The sequence below is a fragment of the Salmo salar genome, chromosome ssa01, assembly GCF_905237065.1.
Source record: "Salmo salar chromosome ssa01, Ssal_v3.1, whole genome shotgun sequence".
Taxonomy (NCBI): Eukaryota; Metazoa; Chordata; class Actinopteri; order Salmoniformes; family Salmonidae; genus Salmo; species Salmo salar.
This window is the reverse complement of record NC_059442.1, coordinates 20985336-21010522: the sequence shown is the minus strand read 5'-3', so window position 1 is coordinate 21010522 and position 25187 is coordinate 20985336. Positions and strand designations below refer to the sequence as shown.

At 45.5% G+C, this 25187-nt stretch overlaps 1 protein-coding gene across 1 annotated transcript in view; it reads right to left on the bottom strand.

Moving 5' to 3' along the window:
- dlgap2a (discs, large (Drosophila) homolog-associated protein 2a) overlaps window positions 1-25187 on the bottom strand; it is a 182544-nt gene that overhangs the window by 48947 nt on the left and 108410 nt on the right. Inside the window, exon 2 of the mRNA XM_014150170.2 lies at window positions 15756-16915. Coding sequence (XP_014005645.2) covers window positions 15756-16844 — 1089 coding nt within the window. The 5' untranslated portion in view covers window positions 16845-16915. The remainder of the gene's footprint in view (window positions 1-15755; window positions 16916-25187) is intronic.

Sequence of the window (25187 nt, the reverse complement as noted above, 5' to 3'; positions counted from 1 at the left end):
CATCCTCAGGTTGGTCTGTCTGTCTGGGTTAGTCATCTCTTCCTCAGGTCTGTCTGTGTGTGTCTGGGTTAGTCATCTCTTCCTCAGGTTGGTCAGTGTGTCTGGGTTAGTCATCTCTTCCTCAGGCTGGTCTGTGTGTGTCTGGGTTAGTCATCTCTTCCTCAGGTTGGTCAGTGTGTCTGGGTTAGTCATCTCTTCCTCAGGCTGGTCTGTGTGTGTCTGGGTTAGTCATCTCTTCCTCAGGTTGGTCTGTGTGTGTCTGGGTTAGTCATCTCTTCCTCAGGTTGGTCAGTGTGTGTCTGGGATAGTCATCTCTTCCTCAGGTTGGTCAGTGTGTGTCTGGGTTAGTCATCTCTTCCTCAGGTTGGTCTGTGTGTGTCTGGGTTAGTCTTCTCTTCCTCAGGTTGGTCAGTGTGTGTCTGGGTTAGTCATCTCTTCCTCAGGTTGGTCTGTGTGTGTCTGGGTTAGTCTTCTCTTCCTCAGGTTGGTCTGTGTGTGTCTGGGTTAGTCTTCTCTTCCTCAGGTTGGTCAGTGTGTCTGGGTTAGTCATCTCTTCCTCAGGTTGGTCAGTGTGTGTCTGGGTTAGTCTTCTCTTCCTCAGGTTGGTCAGTGTGTCTGGGTTAGTCATCTCATCCTCAGGTTGGTCTGTCTGTGTGTGTCTGGGTTAGTCTTCTCTTCCTCAGGTCTGTCTGTGTGTGTCTGGGTTAGTCATCTCTTCCTCAGGTCTGTCTGTGTGTGTCTGGGTTAGTCATCTCATCCTCAGGTCTGTCTGTGTGTGTCTGGGATAGTCATCTCTTCCTCAGGTCTGTCTGTGTGTGTCTGGGTTAGTCATCTCTTCCTCAGGCTGGTCTGTGTGTGTCTGGGTTAGTCTTCTCTTCCTCAGGCTGGTCTGTGTGTGTCTGGGTTAGTCATCTCTTCCTAAGGTTGGTCTGTGTGTGTCTGGGTTAGTCATCTCTTCCTCAGGTCTGTCTGTGTGTGTCTGGGTTAGTCATCTCTTCCTCAGACTGGTCTGTGTGTGTCTGGGTTAGTCATCTCTTCCTCAGGCTGGTCTGTGTGTATCTGGGTTAGTCTTCTCTTCCTCAGGCTGGTCTGTGTGTGTCTGGGTTAGTCATCTCTTCCTCAGGTCTGTCTGTGTGTGTCTGGGTTAGTCATCTCTTCCTCAGGCTGGTCTGTGTGTGTCTGGGTTAGTCATCTCTTCCTCAGGTTGGTCTGTGTTTGTCTGGGTTAGTCTTCTCTTCCTCAGGTTGGTCTGTGTTTGTCTGGGTTAGTCATCTCTTCCTCAGGTCTGTCTGTGTGTGTCTGGGTTAGTCATCTCTTCCTCAGGCTGGTCTGTGTGTGTCTGGGTTAGTCATCTCTTCCTCAGGTCTGTCTGTGTGTGTCTGGGTTAGTCATCTCTTCCTCAGGTTGGTCTGTGTTTGTCTGGGTTAGTCATCTCTTCCTCAGGTTGGTCTGTGTGTGTCTGGGTTAGTCATCTCTTCCTCAGGTCTGTCTGTGTGTGTCTGGGTTAGTCATCTCTTCCTCAGGCTGGTCTGTGTGTGTCTGGGTTAGTCTTCTCTTCCTCAGGCTGGTCTGTGTGTGTCTGGGTTAGTCATCTCTTCCTCAGGTCTGTCTGTGTGTGTCTGGGTTAGTCATCTCTTCCTCAGGCTGGTCTGTGTGTGTCTGGGTTAGTCATCTCTTCCTCAGGTCTGTCTGTGTGTGTCTGGGTTAGTCATCTCTTCCTCAGGTTGGTCTGTGTTTGTCTGGGTTAGTCATCTCTTCCTCAGGTTGGTCTGTGTGTGTCTGGGTTAGTCATCTCTTCCTCAGGTCTGTCTGTGTGTGTCTGGGTTAGTCATCTCTTCCTCAGGCTGGTCTGTGTGTGTCTGGGTTAGTCATCTCTTCCTCAGGTTGGTCTGTGTGTGTCTGGGTTAGTCTTCTCTTCCCCAGGTTGGTCAGTGTGTATCTGGGTTAGTCATCAGAACATCTACGAATTGCTTTTTATGGGTTCTTCATAAAGCAAGACAATCTCAGTGATTGTTAAACGTCGTGTTGATGTCGCAGCTGAAACTAATGCAATATCCATCTGTGATTGTTATATCCTGTCACATTGTGCGTGCTTGGCACCATCCCAACCCACCAAACTATCTCTCGCCGTCATTCCTCTATAGTTCATTAAGTCATTCGAAAAGATGATGGTTCTCTTTGAGGAAAAGTGTGTCACTGCAATTTTCAACCAAAGCCAGCAGCATACTAACCTGCATCCCACTGCTGGCTTGCTTCTGAAGCTAAGCAGGGTTGGTCCTGGTCGGTCCCTAGATGGAAGACCAGATGCTGCTGGAAGTGGTGTTGGAGGGCCAGTAGGAGGCACCCTTTCCTCTGGTCTAAAAAATTATGCCAGGGCAGTGATTGGGGACATTGCCCTGTGTAGGGTGCTCTCTTTTGTAACACATGTTAAATGGGTGTCCTGGATAAATTCCCAATCTGGCTCTCATACCATCATGGTCACCTAATCATCCCCAGCTCATTCATCCCCCCTCTTCCCTGTAACTATTCCCCAGGTTGTTGCTGTAAATGAGAATGAGTTCTCAGACAACTTACCATGTAAAATAAGGGTTAAAAAAACCCAATAATGGGTCGACACTAGACCTTATTTGAATCTGGCATGTTAGTGCTAGGCTGGAACAAAATAATGCAAAACCAGTAGTCATCATAAATTATGTGAAACAATGTCAAATGATGAAATCCTGCATGTGAAGACTGCTCAAAGCAGTTGAAATGAATCTATTCATTTCTCTAGAAACAAAATTAGTCTATTATCAGTTTGGTACAGTGACCTAATTATGAACTTCACACTGATTTCCTAATAAACATCAGTGGTGAGCCTTGACAGTGATGACACAGCTACACTGACTACATTCACAAACAACTTGAATAATTGATAAATCACACTTAATTAAAAGCAAACCACTGACTGTTGTGTATAAAACAGCATTAAACCGCATGTGCACTCTTCAGCTGAGTACCAATGATATGACAGTAGAGATCTGCCTGTAATTAATAGGGTTTGTGTGTTGGAAGTGAACACCCGTGGGCCAATAACGCTCTATGGCGGAAAATAATGATATTATAATTCCAGAGTAAAGGGCTTGATGCCATAATGATGTCACACAAATAAGCAACGTTGTTCTCATAGGCCCCCCCCACACACACACACACACACACACACACACACACACACACACACACACACACACGAGGGCTATCATTTTACACCCTTCAGAAGACACACACGCTTGCATGCACACATACACACACGCTCACACACACACACACACACACACACACACACACTCACATGCATGAACACACACACTGAATGCTCATCATAGTCGATGGGTAAATGAAGTCTTCAAGGAGTTTGATATTTTTACACGTCTAATTAAGAAAGGAGTGCCACAAGCTGTGGTGAGATTAGTTTCATTTGGATTTGCTGGTAAACTATAGTAGATTGATTGGAGCATCTCCCATCTCCCCCTGTGTAGTGACAACGGACCAGACATCACTGTGTTTCCCCTATCCTAATGAATACACACACACACAGCACAGGGCTATTTGCATGGAGGAAGAGAACATACAGATCTACACAGTAAGTGTCTGAACAGCTCATGCTGCTTCCAACATGATGGAATATACTAGAAAATGTGTGCTCAGTTATTGATAGGCCGAATTGAATGAATGCACTCAAGTGAAGAGAACCACTACAAACTACACTGATGGCAAAAAGAGGCAGAAGAAGGCAATACATTCTGAGATATGCAGTATCTACAGTCCGGTTACTCTCCCAGGCTGTGTGGGTGTTCACGTGTATGTCCCTTCCCATGACTGAGCCCCCAGGCCTCAGCTCTGATCCTGCCCCAGAGGCATCCCCAGGGAGATGGGCTGTAGGCTGCAGGCCCTGCTGCTGCTGCAGGGAATTTCATTGATTAACTCTGCTGCTCTGCTCAACTCAGGTCCTCTTCCGCTAGGAACATAAGTCAGTGGCATTAAAATAGGACTCGAGTAGAGACGGGGATAGATCTGGCTTCCTTGGCCCCATGCTTGCCTCCAAACAACTCAATCAGTGATAATCCCTCCCCACTTCATCATTTCCTCAGAGAGGAATGTAGGAAGAGAATGATTCAGTCTTATTTTCTCCTCTCTCTCTATTTCCCTCTGCAACTTTCCTGCTCTCTCTCTCTCCCTCTGCCACTTTCCTGCTCTCTCTCTCTCTCTCCCTCTGCCACTTTCCAGCTCTCTCTCTCTCTCTCTCTCTCTCTCTCTCTCTCTCTCTCTCTCTCTCCGCCACTTTCCTGCTCTCTCTCTCTCTCTCTCTCCGCCACTTTCCTGCTCTCTCTCTCTCTGCCGCTTTCCTGCTCTCTCTCTCTCTCCGCCACTTTCCAGCTCTCGCTCTCTCTCCCTCTGTCACTTTCCTGCTCTCTCTCTCTCTATATCTGCCTCTGCCACTTTCCTGCTCTCTCTCTCTCCCTCTGCCACTTTTCTTTTCTCTCTCTCTCTCTCTCTCTCTCTATCCCCCTCTCTCTCTCTCTCTCTCTCTCGATGTTGTGTAGTGTATAGTCTTGGGTCTAGGTCTCACTGCCTTCCTGGAGGTGTCCTATCCTGTCACAAGGTTGTTAGGCTCTGTTGTAAGGGCGATGAACACATAGAGCATTCTCTCACTGTGTGTGGGAGCATCCTGTTAGTGCTACAGACATTTACATTTACGTCATTGAGCAGACGCTCTTATCCAGAGCGACTTACAAATTGGTGCATTCACCTTATGATATCCAGTGGAACAACCACTTTACAATAGTATATCTATATCTTTTTTGGGGGGGAGGGTAGGGGGGGGAGAGTTAGAAGGCTTACTTAATCCTATCCCAGGTATTCCTTAAAGAGGTGGGGTTTCAGGTGTCTCCGGAAGGTGGTGATTGACTCCGCTGTCCTGGCGTCGTGAGGGAGCTTGTTCCACCATTGGGGTGCCAGAGCAGCGAACAGTTTTGACTGGGCTGAGCGGGAACTGTGCTTCCGCAGAGGTAGGGAGGTGAGCAGGCCAGGGGTGGATGAACGCAGTGCCCTTCTTTGGGTGTAGGGACTGATCAGAGCCTGAAGGTACGGAGGTGCCGTTCCCCTCACAGCTCCGTAGGCAAGCACCATGGTCTTGTAGCAGATGCGAGCTTCAGCTGGAAGCCAGTGGAGTGTGCGGAGGAGCGTGGTGACGTGAGAGAACTTGGGAAGGTTAAACACCAGACGGGCTGCGGCGTTCTGGATGAGTTGTAGGGGTTTAATGGTACAGGCAGGGAGCCCCGCCAACAGTGAGTTGCAGTAATTCAGACGGGAGATGACAAGTGCCTGGATTAGGACCTGCGCCGCTTCCTGTGTGAGGCAGGGTCGTACTCTGCGAATGTTGTAGAGCATGAACCTACAGGATCGGGTCACCGCCTTGATGTTAGCAGAGAACGACAGGGTGTTGTCCAGGGTCACGCCAAGGCTCTTAGTACTCTGGGAGGAGGACACAATGGAGTTGTCAACCATGATGGCGAGATCATGGAACGGGCAGTCCTTCCCCGGGAAGAAGAGCAGCTCCGTCTTGCCGAGGTTCAGCTTGAGGTGGTGATCCGTCATCCACACTGATATGTCTGCCAGACATGCAGAGATGCGATTCGCCACCTGGTTATCAGAAGGGGGAAGGAGAAGATTAATTGTGTGTCGTCTGCGTAGCAATGGTAGGAGAGACCATGTGAGGATATGACAGCGCCAAGTAACTTGGTGTATAGCGAGAATAGGAGAGGGCCTAGAACTGAGCCCTGGGGGACACCAGTGGTGAGAGCACATGGTGCGGAGACGGATTCTCGCCACGCCACCTGGTAGGAGCGACCTGTCATGTAGGACACAATCCAAGAGTGAGCCGTGCCGGAGATGCCCAACTCGGAGAGGGTGGAGAGGAGGATCTGATGGTTCACAGTATCAAAGGCAGCAGATAGGTCTAGAAGGATGAGAGCAGAGGAGAGAGAGTTAGCTTTAGCAGTGCGGAGAGCCTCCGTGACACAGAGAAGAGCAGTCTCAGTTGAATGACCAGTCTTGAAACCTGACTGATTTGGATCAAGAAGGTCATTCTGAGAGAGATAGCAAGAGAGCTGGCCAAGGATGGCACGCTCAAGAGTTTTGGAGAGAAAAGAAAGAATGGATACTGGTCTGTAGTTGTTTACATCGGATGGATCGAGTGTACGTTTTTTGAGAAGGGGTGCAACTCTCGCTCTCTTGAAGACGGAAGGGACGTAGCCAGCGGTCAAGGATGAGTTGATGAGCGAGGTGAGGTAAGGGAGAAGGTCCCCGGAAATGGTCTGGAGAAGAGAGGAGGGGATAGGGTCAAGCGGGCAAGTTGTTGGGCGGCCGGCCATCACAAGTCGCAAGATTCCATCTGGAGAGAGAGGGGAGAAAGAGGTCAAAGCATAGGGTAGGGCAATGTGAGCAGGACCAGCGGTGTCGTTTGACTTAACAAACGAGGATCGGATGTCGTCAACCTTCTTTTCAAAATGGTTGACAAAGTCATCCGCAGACAGGGAGGGGGGGAAGGATTCAGGAGGGAGGAGAAGATGGCAAAGAGCTTCCTAGGGTTAGAGGCAGATGCTTGGAATTTAGAGTGGTAGAAAGTGGCTTTAGCAGCAGAAACAGAGGAAGAAAATGTGGAGAGGAGGGAGTGAAAAGATGCCAGGTCCGCAGGGAGGCTAGTTTTCCTCCATTTCCGCTCGGCTGCCCGGAGCTCTGTTCTGTGAGCTCGCAGTGAGTCGTCAAGCCACGGAGCAGGAGGGGAGGACCGAGCCGGCCGGGAGGATAGGGGAAGCACATCACAGCACGCCTCTCTCCTCACAAACTGACAGGAAATACATGTGAGGGACAAAGGGAGGGAAAAGACATACAGTCGTGGCCAAAAGTTTTGAGAATGAGACAAATATTAATTTCCACAAAGTTTGCTGCTTCAGTGTCTTTAGATATTTTTGTCAGATGTTACTATAGAATACTGAAGTATAATTACAAGCATTTCATAAGTGTCAAAGGCTTTTATTGACAATTACATGAAGTTGATGCAAAGAGTCGATATTTGCAGTGTTGACCCTTCTTTTTCAAGACCTCTGCAATCCGCTCTGGCATGCTGTCAATTAACTTCTGGGCCACATCCTGACTGATGGCAGCCCATTCTTGCATAATCAATGCTTGGAGTTTGTCAGAATTTGTGGGGTTTTGTTTGTCCACCCGCCTCTTGAGGATTGACCACAAGTTCTCAATGGGATTAAGGTCTGGGGAGTTTCCTGGCCATGGACCCAAAATATCAATGTTTTGTTCCCCGAGCCACTTAGTTATCACTTTTGCCTTATGGCAAGGTGCTCCATCATGATGGAAAAGGCATTGTTCGTCACCAAACTGTTCCTGGATGGTTGGGAGAAGTTGCTCTCGGAGGATGTGTTGATACCATTCTTTATTCATGGCTGTGTTCTTAGGCAAAATTGTGAGTGAGCCCACTCCCTTGGCTGAGAAGCAACCCCACACATGAATGGTCTCAGGATGCTTTACTGTTGGCATGACACAGGACTGATGATGGCACTCACCTTGTCTTCTCCGGACAAGCTTTTTTCCAGATGCCCCAAACAATCGGAAAGGGGATTCATCAGAGAAAATGACATTACCCCAGTCCTCAGCAGTCCAATCCCTGTACCTTTTGCAGAATATCAGTCTGTCCCTGATGTTTTTCCTGGAGAGAAGTGGCTTCTTTGCTGCCCTTCTTGATACCAGGCCATCCTCCAAAAGTCTTCGCCTCACTGTGCGTGCAGATGCACTCACACCTGCCTGCTGCCATTCCTTAGCAAGCTGTACTGGTGGTGCCCTGATCCCGCAGCTGAATCAACTTTAGGAGACGGTCCTGGCGCTTGCTGGACTTTCTTGGGCGCCCTGAAGCCTTCTTCACAACAATTGAACCGCTCTCCTTGAAGTTCTTGATGATCCGGTAAATGGTTAATTTAGGTGAAATCTTACTGGCAGCAATATCTGTCATGACTTCCGCCGAAGTTGGTCCCTCTCCTTGTTCGGGTGACGTTCGGCGGTCGACCTCACCGACCTTCTAGCCATCACGATCCACTTTTCATTTTCCATTGGTTTTGTCTTGTCTTCCATCACACCTGGTTCCAATTCCATCAATTACATGTTGTGTATTTAACCCTGTGTTCCCCCCCATGTCCTTGTCCGTAATTGTTTCTTGTAGTGCTTGTGTACGTACGGTATGCTGGTTATTTACGGGGTTTTGTTTGACCCATTTCATGTATTGTTCTGTTGACGGTGGTTTTATGTTCATTAAACGACACCGTTGTAAATCAGTTTTCGCTCTCCTGCGCCTGACTTCTCTGCCGCCAGTACGCACCTCAATACAATATCCTTGCCTGTGAAGCCCTTTTTGTGCAAAGCAATGATGACGGCACGTGTTTCCTTGCAGGTAACCAGGGTTGACAGAGGAAGAACAATGATTCCAAGCACCACACTCCTTTTCAAGCTTCCAGTCTGTTATTCGAACTCAATCAGCATGACAGAGTGATCTCCAGCCTTGTCCTCGTCAACACTCACACCTGTGTTAACGAGAGAATCACTGACATGACGTCAGCTGGTCCTTTTATGGCAGGGCTGAAATGCCATGGAAATGTTTTTTTGGGATTCAGTTAATTTGCATGGCAAAGAGGGACTTTGCAATTAATTTCAATTCATCTGATCCCTCTTCATAACATTCTGGAGTATATGCAAATTGCCATCATACTGACTGAGGCAGCAGACTTTGTGAAAATTAATATTTGTGTCATTCTCAAAACTTTTGGCCATGACTGTACAGCATGCAGGGAGAAACATAAGCCATTGGCCAATTCCCTTCAACTGTTACCATCCTTCCTGAGTTCATTCCCAAGCTTCTTCTAGCCCTCTGGCTATCTTCATGTCATAGCACAGCTGTCACCCTGTCCTATCCATCTATAAAGAGCAATCTTCACTGGGACGGCTGCACACAACACATAGGCCACCATGCATTCTGCATCTATACATCCGTATCACAGAATATATGCTGCATGGACGATCCCCTCATCTCCCTTTCTGTAAATTAGGCAGTCAGTAGTGCTGAGCGATTACTGCTTTTTGAGGTTGGTTCAGTTTCGGTTCGAATAACGCTTTTTCGATTAAGTACACTATGCATTATGTGGGTTGAATGCTGTTCAACTCAGAATAAAACAATTAATAAAAGTCCCATAATGGTAGTGACTGCCCATTACTGATTATCACTTATTCACCAGCATTCATTGTCATTACTTTACTATAATAAAATATTTCAGTTGATGTGTATAATACATTTGTTTTATTTTATGACATTATTTCATTCCAATTCATCATCTCATCTCCATAGAGCTGCTGCCTATGCTGTCTGACAAAATCACTATTTTAGTAGTTCTTCAAAGCAAATAAGGCATACTTTTATGAGTGCTAAATACCAACTATCAATCACTTAGGTCATGTATTTCCAGGTAGTAGTACCTCGCGAAGCAACTGCTCTCTATTCCTGCTGGCGTAAAATAAATTTAGACGGACAAGTAGGCGCGCAATGGACTATGGTAATTTTAGTTAACATGTTTTCTACACTAAACTATTTCGAATATACGCCTGTTGAAAACTACAACTCCCTACTATATCACACAGTTCGGACTTGATCTGATATATCTCTAGAGCTCACAGAAAAAGATGAATTCAAATAATTGAACTGACTTCGGTCAATTACTCAATTAATTGTTTAAAACCCCCAAAATAACAGACATTTTGGTTAATAACTCAGTACTAGCAGTCAGGCAACTTGCTCCTAGACTTCCTCTTTTCCGATTGACAGAATAAAATTGACAGAATCATTTAGAGGCCTATGTATATTATCAGCGTTCCAACTGCTGTATGTTTGACTGCTGTCATGTGTGCTGTAAACGTTAGCTGTAAACAGGAGTACGTAGACATCTGGAACTGTTAAAACCGTATTAGAAATGAGTCTGGTTAACTACACCGCCCTTCAATCAAGAGAGAGAGAGAGGAATGTAGCCCCACCCTCTTCAACCTATATATCAACAAATTGGCGAAGGGCACTAGAACAGTCTGCAGCACCCGGCCTCACCCTACTAGAATCTGAAGTAAAATGTCTACTGTTTGCTGATGACCTAGTGCTTCTGTCCCCAACCAAGGAGGGCCTACGGCAGCACCTAGATCTTCTGCACAGAATCTGTCAGACCTCAGCCCTGACAGTAAATCTCAGTAAGACAAAAATAATGTGTTCCAAAAAAGGTCCAGTTGCCAGAACCACGAATTCAAATTCCATCTAGACACTGTTGCCCTAGAGCACACAAAAAGCGATACATACCTCGGCCTAAACATCAGCGCCACAGATAACTTCCACAAACTTGTGAACGATCTGAGAGACAAGGCAAGAAGGGCCTGCTATGCCATCAAAAGGAACATCAAATTTGACATACCAATTAGGATCTGGCAAAAAAATACTTGAAATCAGTTATAGAACCCATTGCCCTTTATGGTTGTGAGGTCTGGGGTCCGCTCACCAACCAAGAATTCACAAAATGGGACAAACACCAAATTGCGACTCTGCATGCAGAATTCTGCAAAAATAATCTGTGTACAACGTAAAACCCCAAATAATGCATGCAGAGCAGAATTAGGCCTATACCTGCTAATTATCAAAATCCAGAAAAGAGCCGTTCAATTCTACAACCACATGAAAGGAAGCGATTCCCAAACCTTCCATAACAAAGCCATCACCTACAGAGAAATGAACCTGGAGAAGAGCCCCCTAAGCAAACTGGTCCTGGGGCTCTGTTCACAAACACAAACAGACCCCACAGAGCCCCAGGACAGCAACACAATTAGACCCAACCAAATCTTGAGAAAACAAAAAGAGAATTACCTGACACATTGTAAAAAACAGAGCAAACTAGAATGCTATTTGGCCCTAAACACACAGCACACAGTGCCAGAATACCTGACTACTGTGACTGACCCAAAATTAAGGAAATCTTTGACTATGTAGACTCAGTGAGCATAGCCTTGCTATTGAGAAAGGTCGCCGAAGGCAGACAGGCTATGTGTCATCGACGTGTGTGTAGGTGGCAAGGAAGTCAGGCGCAGGAGAAACCAACTTGGTATAACTGGAGTTATTTAATAAAGAATAAACAAACACGAACTCCAAAACCAACGTATATAAAAATAACATGGGTAAAAAAATTGCCGTAGCTCACCAATTCAAAATACACGAAACCGATAACAAACAAAACAATCTCAGACAAGGACACGAGGGAAAACAGAGGGTTAAATACACAACATGTAATCAATGGGATTGAAATCAGGTGTGTAGTAAAACCAGACAAAACCAATGGAAAATGATAAATGGATCAGTGATGGCTAGAAGACCGGTGACGTTGACCGCCGAGCACCACCCGAACAAGGAGGGGCATCGACTTCGGCAGAAGTCGTGACACCATGTACAAACTGCACACAAAATGAGGTGGAAACTGAGCTGCACTTCCTAACCTCCTGCCAAATGTATGACCATATTAGAGACACATATTTCCCTCAGATTACACAGACCCACAAAGAATTGAATACATATCCAATTTTAATGAACTCCCATATCTATTGGGTGAAATACCACAGTGTGCCATCACAGCAGCAAGATCTGTGACCTGTTGCCACAAGAAAAGGGCAACCAGACAAGAACAAACACCATTGTAAATGCAACCTATATTTATGTTGATTTATTTTCCCTTTTGTACTTTAACTATTTACACATCATTACAACACTGTATATAGACATAATATGACATTTGACGTCTTTATTCTTTTGAACATTTGTGAATGTAGTATTTACTGTTAATTTTTTCATTGTTTATTTCACTTTTGTTTATTATCTAGTTCACTTGCTTTAGCAATGTAAACATGTGTTTCCCATCACAATAAAGCCTCTTAAAATGAGAGAGAGAGAGAGAGAGAGAGAGAGAGAGAGACTGTGGTTTCTGCAGCGCTGCAACTTCACTCTGCCTTTAATCACAGGCTTTCTCTCTTTGAACCGTCCAGCTTTGGCAAGTCAACATGGCAATTAATTGTCTTATTAAATCCTGCCGCATTGCCCTATCAGCAAAACAATCAAAGCCTAATCCTCGCGTTCTACTCTTTTGGAAGGAAAAGAGTTGTGTTAAGCGGTGGAAGTGAATTAATGAAGACTAAGACACAACAGTAAAACAAAATGATTTTCTAGTGGCACTTTGGCTGAGCAGTGGAGTGGCTAATAAGACATGTATCATGCTTGTTTTTTCAGTCAGAGTCCTTTCAGATCTACACTATCTGCTTGTCTACAGTATCTAAGAGAGGGAAGAGCAAGACCTACAAAGAGAAGGGAGAAAGAACATGAGAAAGAGATAGAGGGGTTGAAAGAGAGATAATTATAGAGAATGAGAGAGAGGGAGATGGAAAGAGAGATGACAGAGAGAGAGAGAGAATTAAGTTTGCCATGAGCAGCAGTCTGATGTGAATCTGTATCTTGGCCAGGTGAGCTGGTCACATCCATGACTTCATTGCATTGTCACTGTCACCTTACTGCATCTAAATCAAAGCTGCTGTTCCTCCCTAACAGATACCAACAAGGGCCTGAGTGTGTGAGTGTGTGTTTGTGTGTGTGTGTTCATGCCAGGGTAATTGGGACAAAGTTGTGAAATCAGTCTGCAAAAGACAGAGAGCGATGATTGATGGCACATACAGTATGATTCCCAATATTTGTCATTTCAGGAAGAAGCCAACTGTACTCCATCTCTGTCCTGTTCTATGCTCACTAACACGCCAAACTTTCCCATTTTTGGAGAGCACTCTGCTCTCTCACAGCATCATAACTTCCTCTCTTTTCAACAGCTTTTTTCTTTCTTTTCTCCCCTCTTGTCAAATCCAATGACAACAACAAGGTGACTGGCACTTTAAACCATCTGGAGTGCCACAAACACCCCACCTCCCCAAAAAACTAACAACAACAACAACTATTTTTATAGGACTGCACCTTTAAACCGAAATAGAAAAACAAAGCAGAACAGCAACAGGATGTTGCCTAACTTCCAATGTGACCCTTTTAGAGTAATGTTCTTGACTAACAACTCAATCTGACTACCTCACTGCTCCTGTTGATAAGGAAAGGGATAGAAATAGAGAGACAGCCAGCCAGCCAACAAGCCAGTCAGCCCTTGAGCCATTGAGCCAGCCAGCCAGCCAGCCAGCCAGTCAGCCAGCCAGCCATTGAGCCAGCCATTGAGCCAGCCATTGAGCCAGCCATTGAGCCAGCCATTGAGCCAGCCATTGAGCCAGCCATTGAGCCAGCCATTGAGCCAGCCAGCCATTGAGCCAGTCAGCCATTGAGCCAGCCAGCCAGTCGGCTATTGAGCCAGCTAGCCAGCCATAGACCAGAATAGTCTGTTTATTTCCCCCTGTCTCCTAGGCCTCTGTGGATCCACAGTCCTCCCTGGTAGCTTGTTCACCTCAGAGAAGGGGCATCAATCCCCAGGGGAAATGCGTCACCAGCTGTGCCGTAACCCTGCAGCGGAGAACCAACGGAATGGACCGGCTATTTATAGAAAAAACAACGTGTTTATGGCCGTTCAGACACCCCATCAAAAGACCAGGCAAAGAATGCATTACCGTCTCTTATCATCAGTCTCAGGGAGAGCTTAGTGCACTTGTAGAGATAAAGAGATTGGAGGTTCTAGAGGCTACCGTTGTCTGGGGTTCATCATTTTCATCACTGTTAAAAGGGTTTTGTATACAGATGCTTGGAATTAGTCACAAAACCTCTGTTTTCCTGTTTACGTCAGTTAATAGTCAGATAAGCATTGCCTCCTCACTAGAATGGTGGGTGGGTTGAGTCATGTATCATGTATTTCTTGTCCATTAAAGACAGCATCTAACAGTTACACCACATTCTACTTCGTAGAGAGTCTCTGAGGAGTATTTATCTGAGTGCTAAGGAGTTCAAATGGTTTTAGCTTCAGGCAATAGCCCACTCATGGGTTGTATGTTAACTGTAAAACAAGTACTTTTTACTGTCAGGAAGAGCTTGATATTGATTCATCATACACCAACAGCATCGTTTCATATACATCGTTATTTTAGTGAAATAGTACAGTAGGCATTCAGTGCCGTGGGCAAGGAAGTTGCCATTCCAAACAAATACCCTTTACTACAACAACCCTAACATAAAACCTCTGGACCATCAACTCCAAAAATGCTGATTCACTTTGAGTTGATCTTAATGTCATTACCCACATTCCACCAGGGTTTCCCACATTGCAGATCCTGGCCTCTCACACACCAATACAGACCAACTGACTCCTTCGGGAAACATGGCACAGCAAAAAGCTCAAACCTGCAATGATCCTGAGTCTTTTCTTTGCCCTCCCGCCTCGTCCCTGGTGTTATTCATTGATACAGTAATTGATATCTCACACTGAGCTGTTCCCTCACTGCTTCTACCCTGCTGAGCCCCTGACAGGTGACTCATATCCTGGACAGGGAAATACAAGAGATTATCTCTCAGAACTATCAGAGGTCCAGCTGAGACAAACAACATCATAATAACACTGTCTGGATTCAGAGCTGTCTGTCTGCTGAACATGAGCCTCTGATGGAATAGAGTGCCATATAAACAGCAGGCTTAAATATTGAGATCCATGCTAATCAATGAGCCTCATTGTTTGCAGTGTTTCTGAGTGTTAGAATGAAGCATAGCTGGTCTTTGGTTCAACACTGAGTGATAATGACCATAAATCCTCTCTCTCCTCAATGGCTTCACTAAATCAGCCTACCAGTGGACCTATGTCTATGTGTGCATATCTGTCTGCTTATCTGTCAATCCCATCCATTTTACGAGAGCCATGCGTCCTCTGAAACACAACACAACCCAACCCAGCCAAGCCAAGCCGCACTGCTTCTTAACACAGCACACATCCAACCCAGAAGCCAGCCACACCAATGTGTCAGAGGAAACACCGTACACCTAGTGACCTGGTCAGCGTGCACTGCGCCCAACCTGCCACAGGAGTCACTAGTGTGCGATGAAACAAGGATATCGCTGCCAGACAAACCCTCCCTAACCCGAACGACGCTAGACCAATTGTGCGCCACCCCATGGGCCTCCCAGTTTCGGCCGGCTGCGACAGAGCCTGGGCTTGAACCCAGAGTCTCTGGTGGCACAGCTAGCACTGCAATGCAGTACCTTAGACCACTGCGCCACCCGTGAGGCCCTCCATTTTACATTTTAGTCAATTAGCAGATGCTCTTATTCAGTGACTTACAGTAGTGTACTTTTTCATACTGGTCCCTATCTATCTATCTATCTATCTATCTATCTATCTATCTATCTATCTATCTATCTATCTATCTATCTATCTATCTATCTATCTATCTATCTATCTATCTATCTATCTCATCTATCTATCTATCTATCTATCTATCTATCTATCTATCTATCTATCTATCTATCTATCTATCTATCTATCTATCTATCTATCTATCTATCTATCTATCTATCTATCTATCTATCTATCTATCTATCTATCTATCTATCTATCACATTGCTGTGGTTCCGGCAACATGGCTCCAGCAACGGACAGACTAGGACTAGAAGAGTGACTCACCTGTAGGTAGTGGCAGGGCCTGAGGTTGGGCTTGAGGTCTGTGGGCATCATGGGTTTCTCCAGGTTGAGGGAGGACTTCCTGTAGGCCTCCTTGGCCTGGCTGACAGTCAGCGTTGACCAGGAGCTCCTCTTCATGAACTTCCCTTCAGGAGCCATGGCCACGCTCTCACACGCGGAACACTTCATATCGTTGTTGCTCTTGGAGGTCTTGAGCGACAGATCCCCGTAGTGACTGTGGACAGAGTCGGGGTAGCAGTGGTTGATGTGGTCCACATGTTGGCGTGACATGACACTGGGCGTCCGGTACGTACTGTCACTGTCCAGGTTATCGTCTGAGCTCCACCAGCCCGCCACCCCGGAGCGCTGCTTACTGCTGCTGTCTGATGACTTACGTTCTTTGCTCTTGCTGCGCTTGCTGTGTTTGTGGTGTCCGTGGTGGTGATGGTGGTGGTGGTGGGAGCCTTCCCGGTGCAAGTCTCCCTTGGTTCCGTTCATCTTGGACGAGCCCTCCAGGGAGTGGGATTTGGTGAAGAGCTTCTGGACAGAGTGGACCAGGTGTCGGATCCTCCCAGGGCTCTCGTTGCGGTGCTCCGTGGTGGTGGTGGATGCCCTCTGGTACTGCAATGTGTGGAAGCCATCACGGTGTAACGGAAGCTGCTTCTCAAACTGGTCCAGCAGGTTGGCTGGGATTCTGTTCATCTTACCGCTACCGCCATGCGACGAGCCACACTCATCTCGATCCCGTGATCCACCGCCAACACCTCCTCCCCCTCCTCCTCCTCTACTACCACCGTCCCGCGACCCGCTGCTGTCGTGGTGGGAGCTGTAGTGCATCCTGGGAAAGGTACTGCTGGAGATGGAGTGGTCTGTGTTGGCCATGGAGACTGGCATCGCCATGCACTCAGAGTGGATGGAGCTACGGGGGGAGCAGCGGTGGTGCTCCATGAGACAGCTCTCTGTGGGGCTGAGGAGGTATGAGGGGGTGCGGGACTCATGGTGGTCCAGGGAGTGGTCGCAGTCGGCCAGGCCGCAGGTGTGAGCTGAGGTGATCTGGAGCTGGCTGGGCCGGCCACCCGATAGAGCCTTCATGTTCTTGGGTGGAGGAGGGGAGTAGCTGTCTTCATCGAAGTGCTGAGAAGGAGACCATGAATACTGCTGGTCTGTGTGTGAGAGAGAGAGAGAGAGAGAGAGAGAGAGAGAGAGAGAGAGAGAGAGAGAGCAACAGATGCTGTGTAAATAGCTAAGAACAAATAACCTTCAGCAGTTGCAACAATCAAAACCCATGATCAAATCAGCTGCTTATCAAATGCCATTGTCACTACAGCAGCACAATGTAGTCAGTCACCTAGAACAACAAAGTGGAAAAAGAGAAAGTAAGATCACAAAATGGCACAGTCCCACAAACCTTTTATTCTCTACTCCCTCCCTCCCTTGTCTGTCTGTTGGTGCCAGGCTGCAAGGCGAGGCATGGCGAGGGAAGGGGGACGGGTAACAGCTAGTGTTGCCATTTATCCATTGCAAAGTGAAATAATAGCCTATCATTTTGGAGCGGGGGTGTCATCCGTCAAAGCCCTGAGGAGAGAGCTTTGAGGTGCATCAGCGGACGAGCGTCCTTGGGAGGCGTCCTACCACCACCGCAGCCACATCGCTGGATTAAAACCACATTCTCTGTGATCTGTTTCCAAGGGCGGACGTCCCAACCCACCTCTCTACCGCATTTAACTTAATCAGAGAATAGCTTTACTTTATTTAGACAACCCACTACCATTCTTTCACTCTAGTTACACATACACTCTCCTTGAATAAAACAGAGACAAGGGGATGACCAGACAAAGACTGCAGAGACTACTAATGGAATAGAATTACTGGAAGCAGTCTTATTTTAATGTTTAGGGGATAGTGAGGTAAGTTGAGCCACCCTTGTTTCTACATTTAAATTAGAGTTACATTCTAGGACACACAACATTTATAATTTCACCAAATATTTAGGAAGCGGTCATAATTTCATGGAGTCTGAAGGATAAAGCCACATGGAAAAAGTGATACGCAAGTTGGGTCCAAGAACTTTATTTTCAACAAGTCAAATGAATGTATTGTGTTACAGGTTTCATGATGCTTGTATCTAAACCAAAGTAGATAATGTTAAGATTGTTCTACACATCAGTTGCGGTCTCTATAAGCTTCAATGAGGTTCTTAACCTTGCATGAAAGTTCAGAAAGTATTCCGACCCCTTGATTTTTCCACATTTTGTTACGTTAGAGCCTTATACCAAAATTAATTAAATCGTTTTTTCCCCTCATCAATCTACACACAGTACCCCATAATGATAAAGCAAAATTTTTTTTTTTTTTTTGTATTTTTGTATTTTTAAATACGGAAATATCACATTTACGTAAGTATTCACACCCTTTACTGAGTACTTTGTTGAATCACCTATCGCAGCGATTACAACATCGAGCCTTCTTGGGTATGATGCTACAAGCTTGGCACACCTGTATTTGGGGAGTTTCTCCTATTCCTTGCTGCAGATCCTCTCAAGCTCTGTCAGGTTGGATGGGGAGCATCACTGCACAGATATTTTCAGATCTTGCCAGAGATGTTCGATCGGGTTCAAGTCCGGGCTTTCGTTGGGCCACTCAAGGACATTCAGAAACTTGTCCTGAAGCCACCCCTCTGTTGTCTTGGCTGTGTGCTTAGGTTCATTGTCCTGTTGGAAGGTGAACCTTCGCCCCAGTTTGAGGTCCTGAGTACTCTGGAACAGGTTTTCATAAAGGATCTCTCTGTACTTTGCTCCATTCATTTTTGCCTCGATCCTGACAAGTCTTCCAGTCCCTTTAGCTGAAAAACATCCCCACAGCATGATGCTGCCACCACCATGCTTCACCGTAGGGATGGTGTCACGTTTCCACCAGACGTGCCGCATGGCATTCAGGCCAAAGAGTTCAATCTTGGTTTCATCAGACCAGAGAATCTTGTTTCTCATGATCTGAGAGTCCTTTAGGTGCCTTTTGGCAAACTCCAAGCGGGCTGTCATGCGCCTTTTACTGAGGGGTGGCTTCCGTCTGGCCACTCTACCATAAAGGCCTGATTGGTGGAGTGCTGCAGAGATGGTTGTCCTTCTGGAAGGTTCTCCCATCTCCACAGAGGAACACTAGAGCTCTGTCAGAGTGACCATCAGGTTCTTGGTCACCTCCCTGACCAAGACCCTTCTGCCCCGATTGCTCAGTTTGGTCGGGTGGCCAGCTCTAGGAAGAGTCTTGTTGGTTCCAAAATTATTCCATTTAAGAATGATGGAAGCCACTGTGTTCTTGGGGACCTTCAATGGGCAGATATTTTTTGGTACCCTTCCCCAGATCTGTGCATCAACACCATCCTGTCTCTGTGCTCTATGGACAATTTCTTTGACCTCATGGCTTGTTTTTTGCTCTGATATGCACTGTCAACTGTGGGACCTTATATGGACAGGTGTGTGCCTTTCCAAATCATATCCAATCAATTGAATTTACCACAGGTGGACTCCAATCAAGTTGTAGAAACATCTCAAGGATGATCAATGGAAACAGGATGCATCTGATCTCAATTTCGAGTCTCTATGTAAATAAGGTATTTCAGTTTTATATATGTTTTTAATTAGCAAATATTTCTAAAAACCTGTTTTCGCTTTGACACTGTGGGGTATTGTGTGTAGATAGCTGAGGATTTTTATTTAATCCATTGTATAATAAGGCTTCTATGTAATAAAATGTGGTAAAAGTCAAGGGGTCTGAATACTTTCTGAAGGCACTGTATGTGGACTAATATAGTCAAAATGTTTGCCTTGGGGTAAGTTGAGCCAATGGCCATGGGGTAAGTTGAGCCAATGGTTGAGTCAATGGCAAGTTGAGCAAATGTAAGTGTATTCTTCCCAGGCGTAATGCAAGGCATAATCGCTGGGATATGAGGCCTGGCCTATGTTAAAAGTTTTTTTAAAAATGGTACAAAGTTTTTGTTAAGTGTTAGCACATAAGCCTGTGTTAAAAGATGCTTAAAATTATGAAAAGACGAAAATCAATTGTGATTGTGTTGCATTGAATTGTGTTTGGGGAATAAAGAAAGATATGATTTTAAAAAGGTAGTGGTAATATTTCATTCAGTAAAGAAATTTGCAGGCGGCTTAACTTGCCCTGTCCCACAGCTCATCGTACCCCAAGAGACCACTTTATTTTGGACAGGATTTGTTTTCTAAACTGCAATATTTACATGAATTCTGATTATTTCCAGAACACATCCTGAAATATTTGTAGATATCTTTGTTAAAGAGAATACTAAACAGTCATCACTAGCTGACCGCCGCCCAGTACCTTGCCATGAACCTTAGACACTGTCACTAACCGGCTACCAGCGGGTACTCTACCCTGCACCTTAGACTGTTGCCCTATGTACATAGAGTCATTGAACACTGGTCACTTTAATAATGTTCACATACTGTTTTACCACTTTACAGTATGTGTATACTGAACAAAAATAATAACGCAACATGCAAAAATGTCTAAGATTTTACTGAGTTACAGTTCATATAAGGAAATCAATCAATTTAAATACACTGCTCAAAAAAATAAAGGGAACACTAAAATAACACATCCTAGATCTGAATGAATGAAATAATCTTATTAAATACTTTTTTCTTTACATAGTTGAATGTGCTGACAACAAAATCACACAAAAATAATCAATGGAAATCGAATTTATCAACCCATGGAGGTCTGGATTTGGAGTCACACTCAAAATTAAAGTGGAAAACCACACTACAGGCTGACCCAACATTGATGTAATGTCCTTAAAACAAGTCCAAATGAGACTCAGTAGTGTGTGTAGCCTCCACGTGCCTGTATGACCTCCCTACAACGCCTGGGCATGCTCCTGATGAGGTGGCGGATGGTCTCCTGAGGGATCTCCTCCCAGACCTGGACTAAAGCATCCGCCAACTCCTGGACAGTCTGTGGTGCAACGTGGTGTTGGTGGATGGAGCGAGACATGATGTCCCAGATGTGCTCAATTGGATTCAGGTCTGGGGAACGGGCGGGCCAGTCCATAGCATCAATGCCTTCATCTTGCAGGAACTGGTGACACACTCCAGCCACATGAGGTCTAGCATTGTCTTGCATTAGGAGGAACCCAGGGCCAACCGCACCAGCATATGGTCTCACAAGGGGTCTGAGGATCTCATCTCGGTACCTAATGGCAGTCAGGCTACTTCTGGCGAGCACATGGAGGGCTGTGCGGCCCCCTAAAGAAATGCCACCCCACACCATGACTGACCCACCGCCAAACCGGTCATGCTGGAGGATGTTGCAGGCAGCAGAACGTTCTCCACGGCATCTCCAGACTCTGTCAGGTCTGTCACATGTGCTCAGTGTGAACCTGCTTTCATCTGTGAAGAGCACAGTGCGCCAGTGGTGAATTTGCCAATCTTGGTGTTCTCTGGCAAATGCCAAACATCCTGCACGGTGTTGGGCTGTAAGCACAACCCCCACCTGTGGACGTCGGGCCCTCATATCACCTTCATGGAGTCTGTTTCTGACCGTTTGAGCAGACACATGCACATTTGTGGCCTGCTGGAGGTCATTTTGGAGGGCTCTGGCAGTGCTCCTCTTGGTCCTCCTTGCACAAAGGCGGAGGTAGCGGTCCTGCTGCTGGCTTGTTGCCCTCCTACGGCCTCCTCCACGTCTCCTGATGTACTGGCCTGTCTCCTGGTAGTGCCTCCATGCTCTGGACACTACGCTGACAGACACAGCACACCTTCTTGCCACAGCTCGCATTGATGTGCCATCCTGGATGAGCTGCACTACCTGAGCCACTTGTGTGGGTTGTAGACTCCGTCTCATGCTACCACTAGAATGAAAGCACCGCAAGCATTCAAAAGTGACCAAAACATCAGCCAGGAAGCATAGGAACTGAGAAGTGGTCTGTGGTCACCACCTGCAGAACCACTCCTTTATTGGGGGTGTCTTGCTAATTGCCTATAATTTCCACCTGTTGTCTATTCCATTTGCACAACAGCATGTGAAATTTATTGTCAGTCAGTGTTGCTTCCTAAGTGGACAGTTTGATTTCACAGAAGTGTGATTGACTTGGAGTTACATTGTGTTGTTTAAGTGTTCCCTTTATTTTTTTGAGCAGTGTAAATTCATTAGGCCCTAATCTATGGATTTCACATGACTGGGAATATAGATATGCATCTTTTGGTCACATATACCTTTAAAAAAAAGTAGCGGCGTGGATCAGAAAACCAGTCAGTATCTGGTGTGATCACCATTTGCCTCATGCAGCGTGACACATCTCCTTCGCATAGAGTTGATCAGGCTGTTGATTGTAGCCTGTGGACTGTTGTCCCACTCCTCTTCAATGGCTGTGCAAAGTTGCTGGATATTGGTGGGAACTGGAACACAGAGTAGTAAACGTTAATCCAGAGCATCCCAAACATGCTCAATGGGTAACATGTCTGGTGAGTATGAAGGCCATGGAAGAACTGGGCCATTTTCAGCTTCCAGGAATTGTGTACAGATCCTTGCGACATGGGGCTGTGCATTATCATGCTGAAACATGAGGTGATGGCAGAGGATAAATGGGTGATCGCAGAGGACAACGGGCCTCAGGATCTCATCACGGTATCTCTGTGCATTCAAATTGCCATTGAGAAAATGCAATTGTGTTTGTTGTCTGTAGCTTATGCCTACCTCTCGTCCACACAACGACATACACGTGGTCTGCGGTTGTGAGACCGGTTGGACGTACTGGCAAAATCTCTAAAATGACGTTGGAGACGGCTTATGGTAGAGAAATTAAGCTCTGGTGAACATTCCTGGATTCAGCATGCCAATCGCAAAAACTGAAACATCTGTGGCATTGTGTTGTGTGACAAAACTGCACATTTTAGAGTGACCTTGCATTGTCCCCAGCACAAGGTGCACCTGTTTAATGATCATGCTGTTTAATCAGCTTCTTGATATGACACACCTGTCAGGTGGATTGATTATCTTGGCAAATGAGAAATGCTCAATAACAGTGATGTAAACAAATTTGTGCACAATATTTTTGAGAAATACGCTTTTTGTGTGTCTGGAACATTTCTGGGATCTTTAATTTCAGCTCATGAAACATGAGAACAACACTTACCATGTTGCTTTTATATTGTTGTTCACTATATTCTAGTCATGGCTCATCCTATATAAGTACTGCTGTACACACCTTTTCTAGTCATGTACTGTCCATACTCCACACCATTTTTTATATAGAACACCTACTCATTCAATGGTTTTTCTTTATTTTTACTATTTTCTACATTGAACCTGGGGTGGCGGGTAGCCTAGTGGTTAGAGCGTTGGGCCAGTAACTGAAAGGTTGCTAGAACGAATCCCCGAGCTGACAAGGTAAAATTCTGTCGTACTGCCCCTGAACAAGGCAGTTAACCCACTGTTCCTAGGCCGTCATTGTAAATAAGAATGTGTTCTTAACTGACTTGCCTAGTTAAATAAAAAATAAAAAATAATAGTGAAGACATAAAAACTATGAAATAACACATATGGAATCATGTAGTCACCAAAAAAGTGTTAAGCAAATCACAATATATTTTATATTTGAGACTCTTCCCTTTGCCTTGATAACAGATTTGCACACTCTTGGCATTCTCTCAACCAGCTTTATGAGGTAGTCACCTGGAATGCATTTCAATTAACAGGTGTGCCTTGTTAAAAGTTAATTTGTGGAATTTATTTCATTCTTAATGCGTTTGAGCCAATCAGTTGTGTTGTGACAAGGTAGGGGGTTATACAGAAGATAGCCCTATTTGGTAAAATACCAAATCCATATTATGGCAAGAACAGCTCAAATAAGCAAAGAGAAACAACAGTCCATTATTACTTTAAGACATGATGGTCAGTCAATACGGAACATTTCAAGAACAAGAAGCTTCAAGTGCAGTCGCAAAAACCATCAAGCGCTACCATGAAACATGCTCTCATGAGGACCGGCACAGGAAAGGAAGACCCAGAGTTACCTCAAGTTGAGGATAAGTTCATTAGAGTTAAGTACACCTCAGATTGCAGCCCAAATAAATGCTTCACAGAGTTCAAGTAACAGACCCTCTCAAAATCAACTGTTCAGAGGAGACTGTGTGAATCAGGCCTTCATGGTTGAATTGCTGCAAAGAAACCACTACTAAAGGACACACATAATAAGAAGAGACTTGCTTGGACCAAGAAACACGAGCAATGGAAATTATACTGGTGTAAATGTGTCCTTTGGTCTGATGAGTCCAAATTCGAGATTTTTGGTTCCAACTGCCATGTGTTTGTGAGACGCAGAGTAGGTGAACGGATGATCTCCGCATGTGTGGTTCCCACCGTGAAGCATGGAGGAGGAGGTGTGATGGTGTGTTTTTTGTTGTTGCTGTGACACTGTCTGTGATTTATTTCGAATTCAAGGCACACGATAAGCCATCCCATCTGGTTTGTGCTTAGTGGGGACTATCATTTGTTTTTCAACAGGACAATGACCCAAAACACACCTCCAGGTTGTGTAAGGGCTATATGACAAAGAAGGAGAGTGATGAAATGCTGAATCAGATGAGTTGGCCTCAGAAATCACCCAACCTTAACCCAATTGAGATGGTTTGGGATGAGTTGGACCGCAGAGTGAAGGAAAAGCAGCCAACAAGTGCTATGTGGGAACTCCTTCAAGACTGTTGAAAAAGCATTCCTCATGAAGTTAGTTGAGAGAATGCCAAGAGTGTGCAAAGCTGTCATCAAGGCAAAAGGTGGCTTTGAAGAACTCAAATATAAAATATATTTTGATTTGTTTAACACTTATTTGGTTACTACATAATTACATATTTGTTATTTCATAGTATTGATGTCTTCACCATTATTCTACAATGTAGAATAGTAAAAATAAAGAAAAACCCTTGAATGAGTAGGTGTGTCCAAACTTTTGCCAGGTACTGTATATAAAAACAGTGTACTGCCCCACATGAAAAATAGTAAATACTACAGTATTATCCGCAACAAAAACACTGTTGTAAATACTACAGTAGTGTCCGCAAAAACACTACTTTACTTGTCACGCCCTGATCTGTTTTACTTGTCCTTTTGCTTGTCTCCACCCCCCTCCAGGTGTCACCCATCTTCCCCATTATACCCTATGTTTTCTGTCTGTCTGTGCGAGTTCGTTTTGTTCCTCAAACCTACCAGTGTTTTTCCCCTTGCTCCTGCCTTGTCAACTTTCCTGTGTTCTATTTTTCCCAGTTTTGTCCTTTCTGCCTGCCCTGCCCAGGCAGGGTCAGGGCAGGCAGAGGTCGGTAATCCAGAGTAGAGGGTAAAGGACAGCAGGCAGGCTCAGGGTCAGCCCTGAGCCTGCCTGTTGTCCTGTACCTTTGCCCCACTACTCTGGATTAC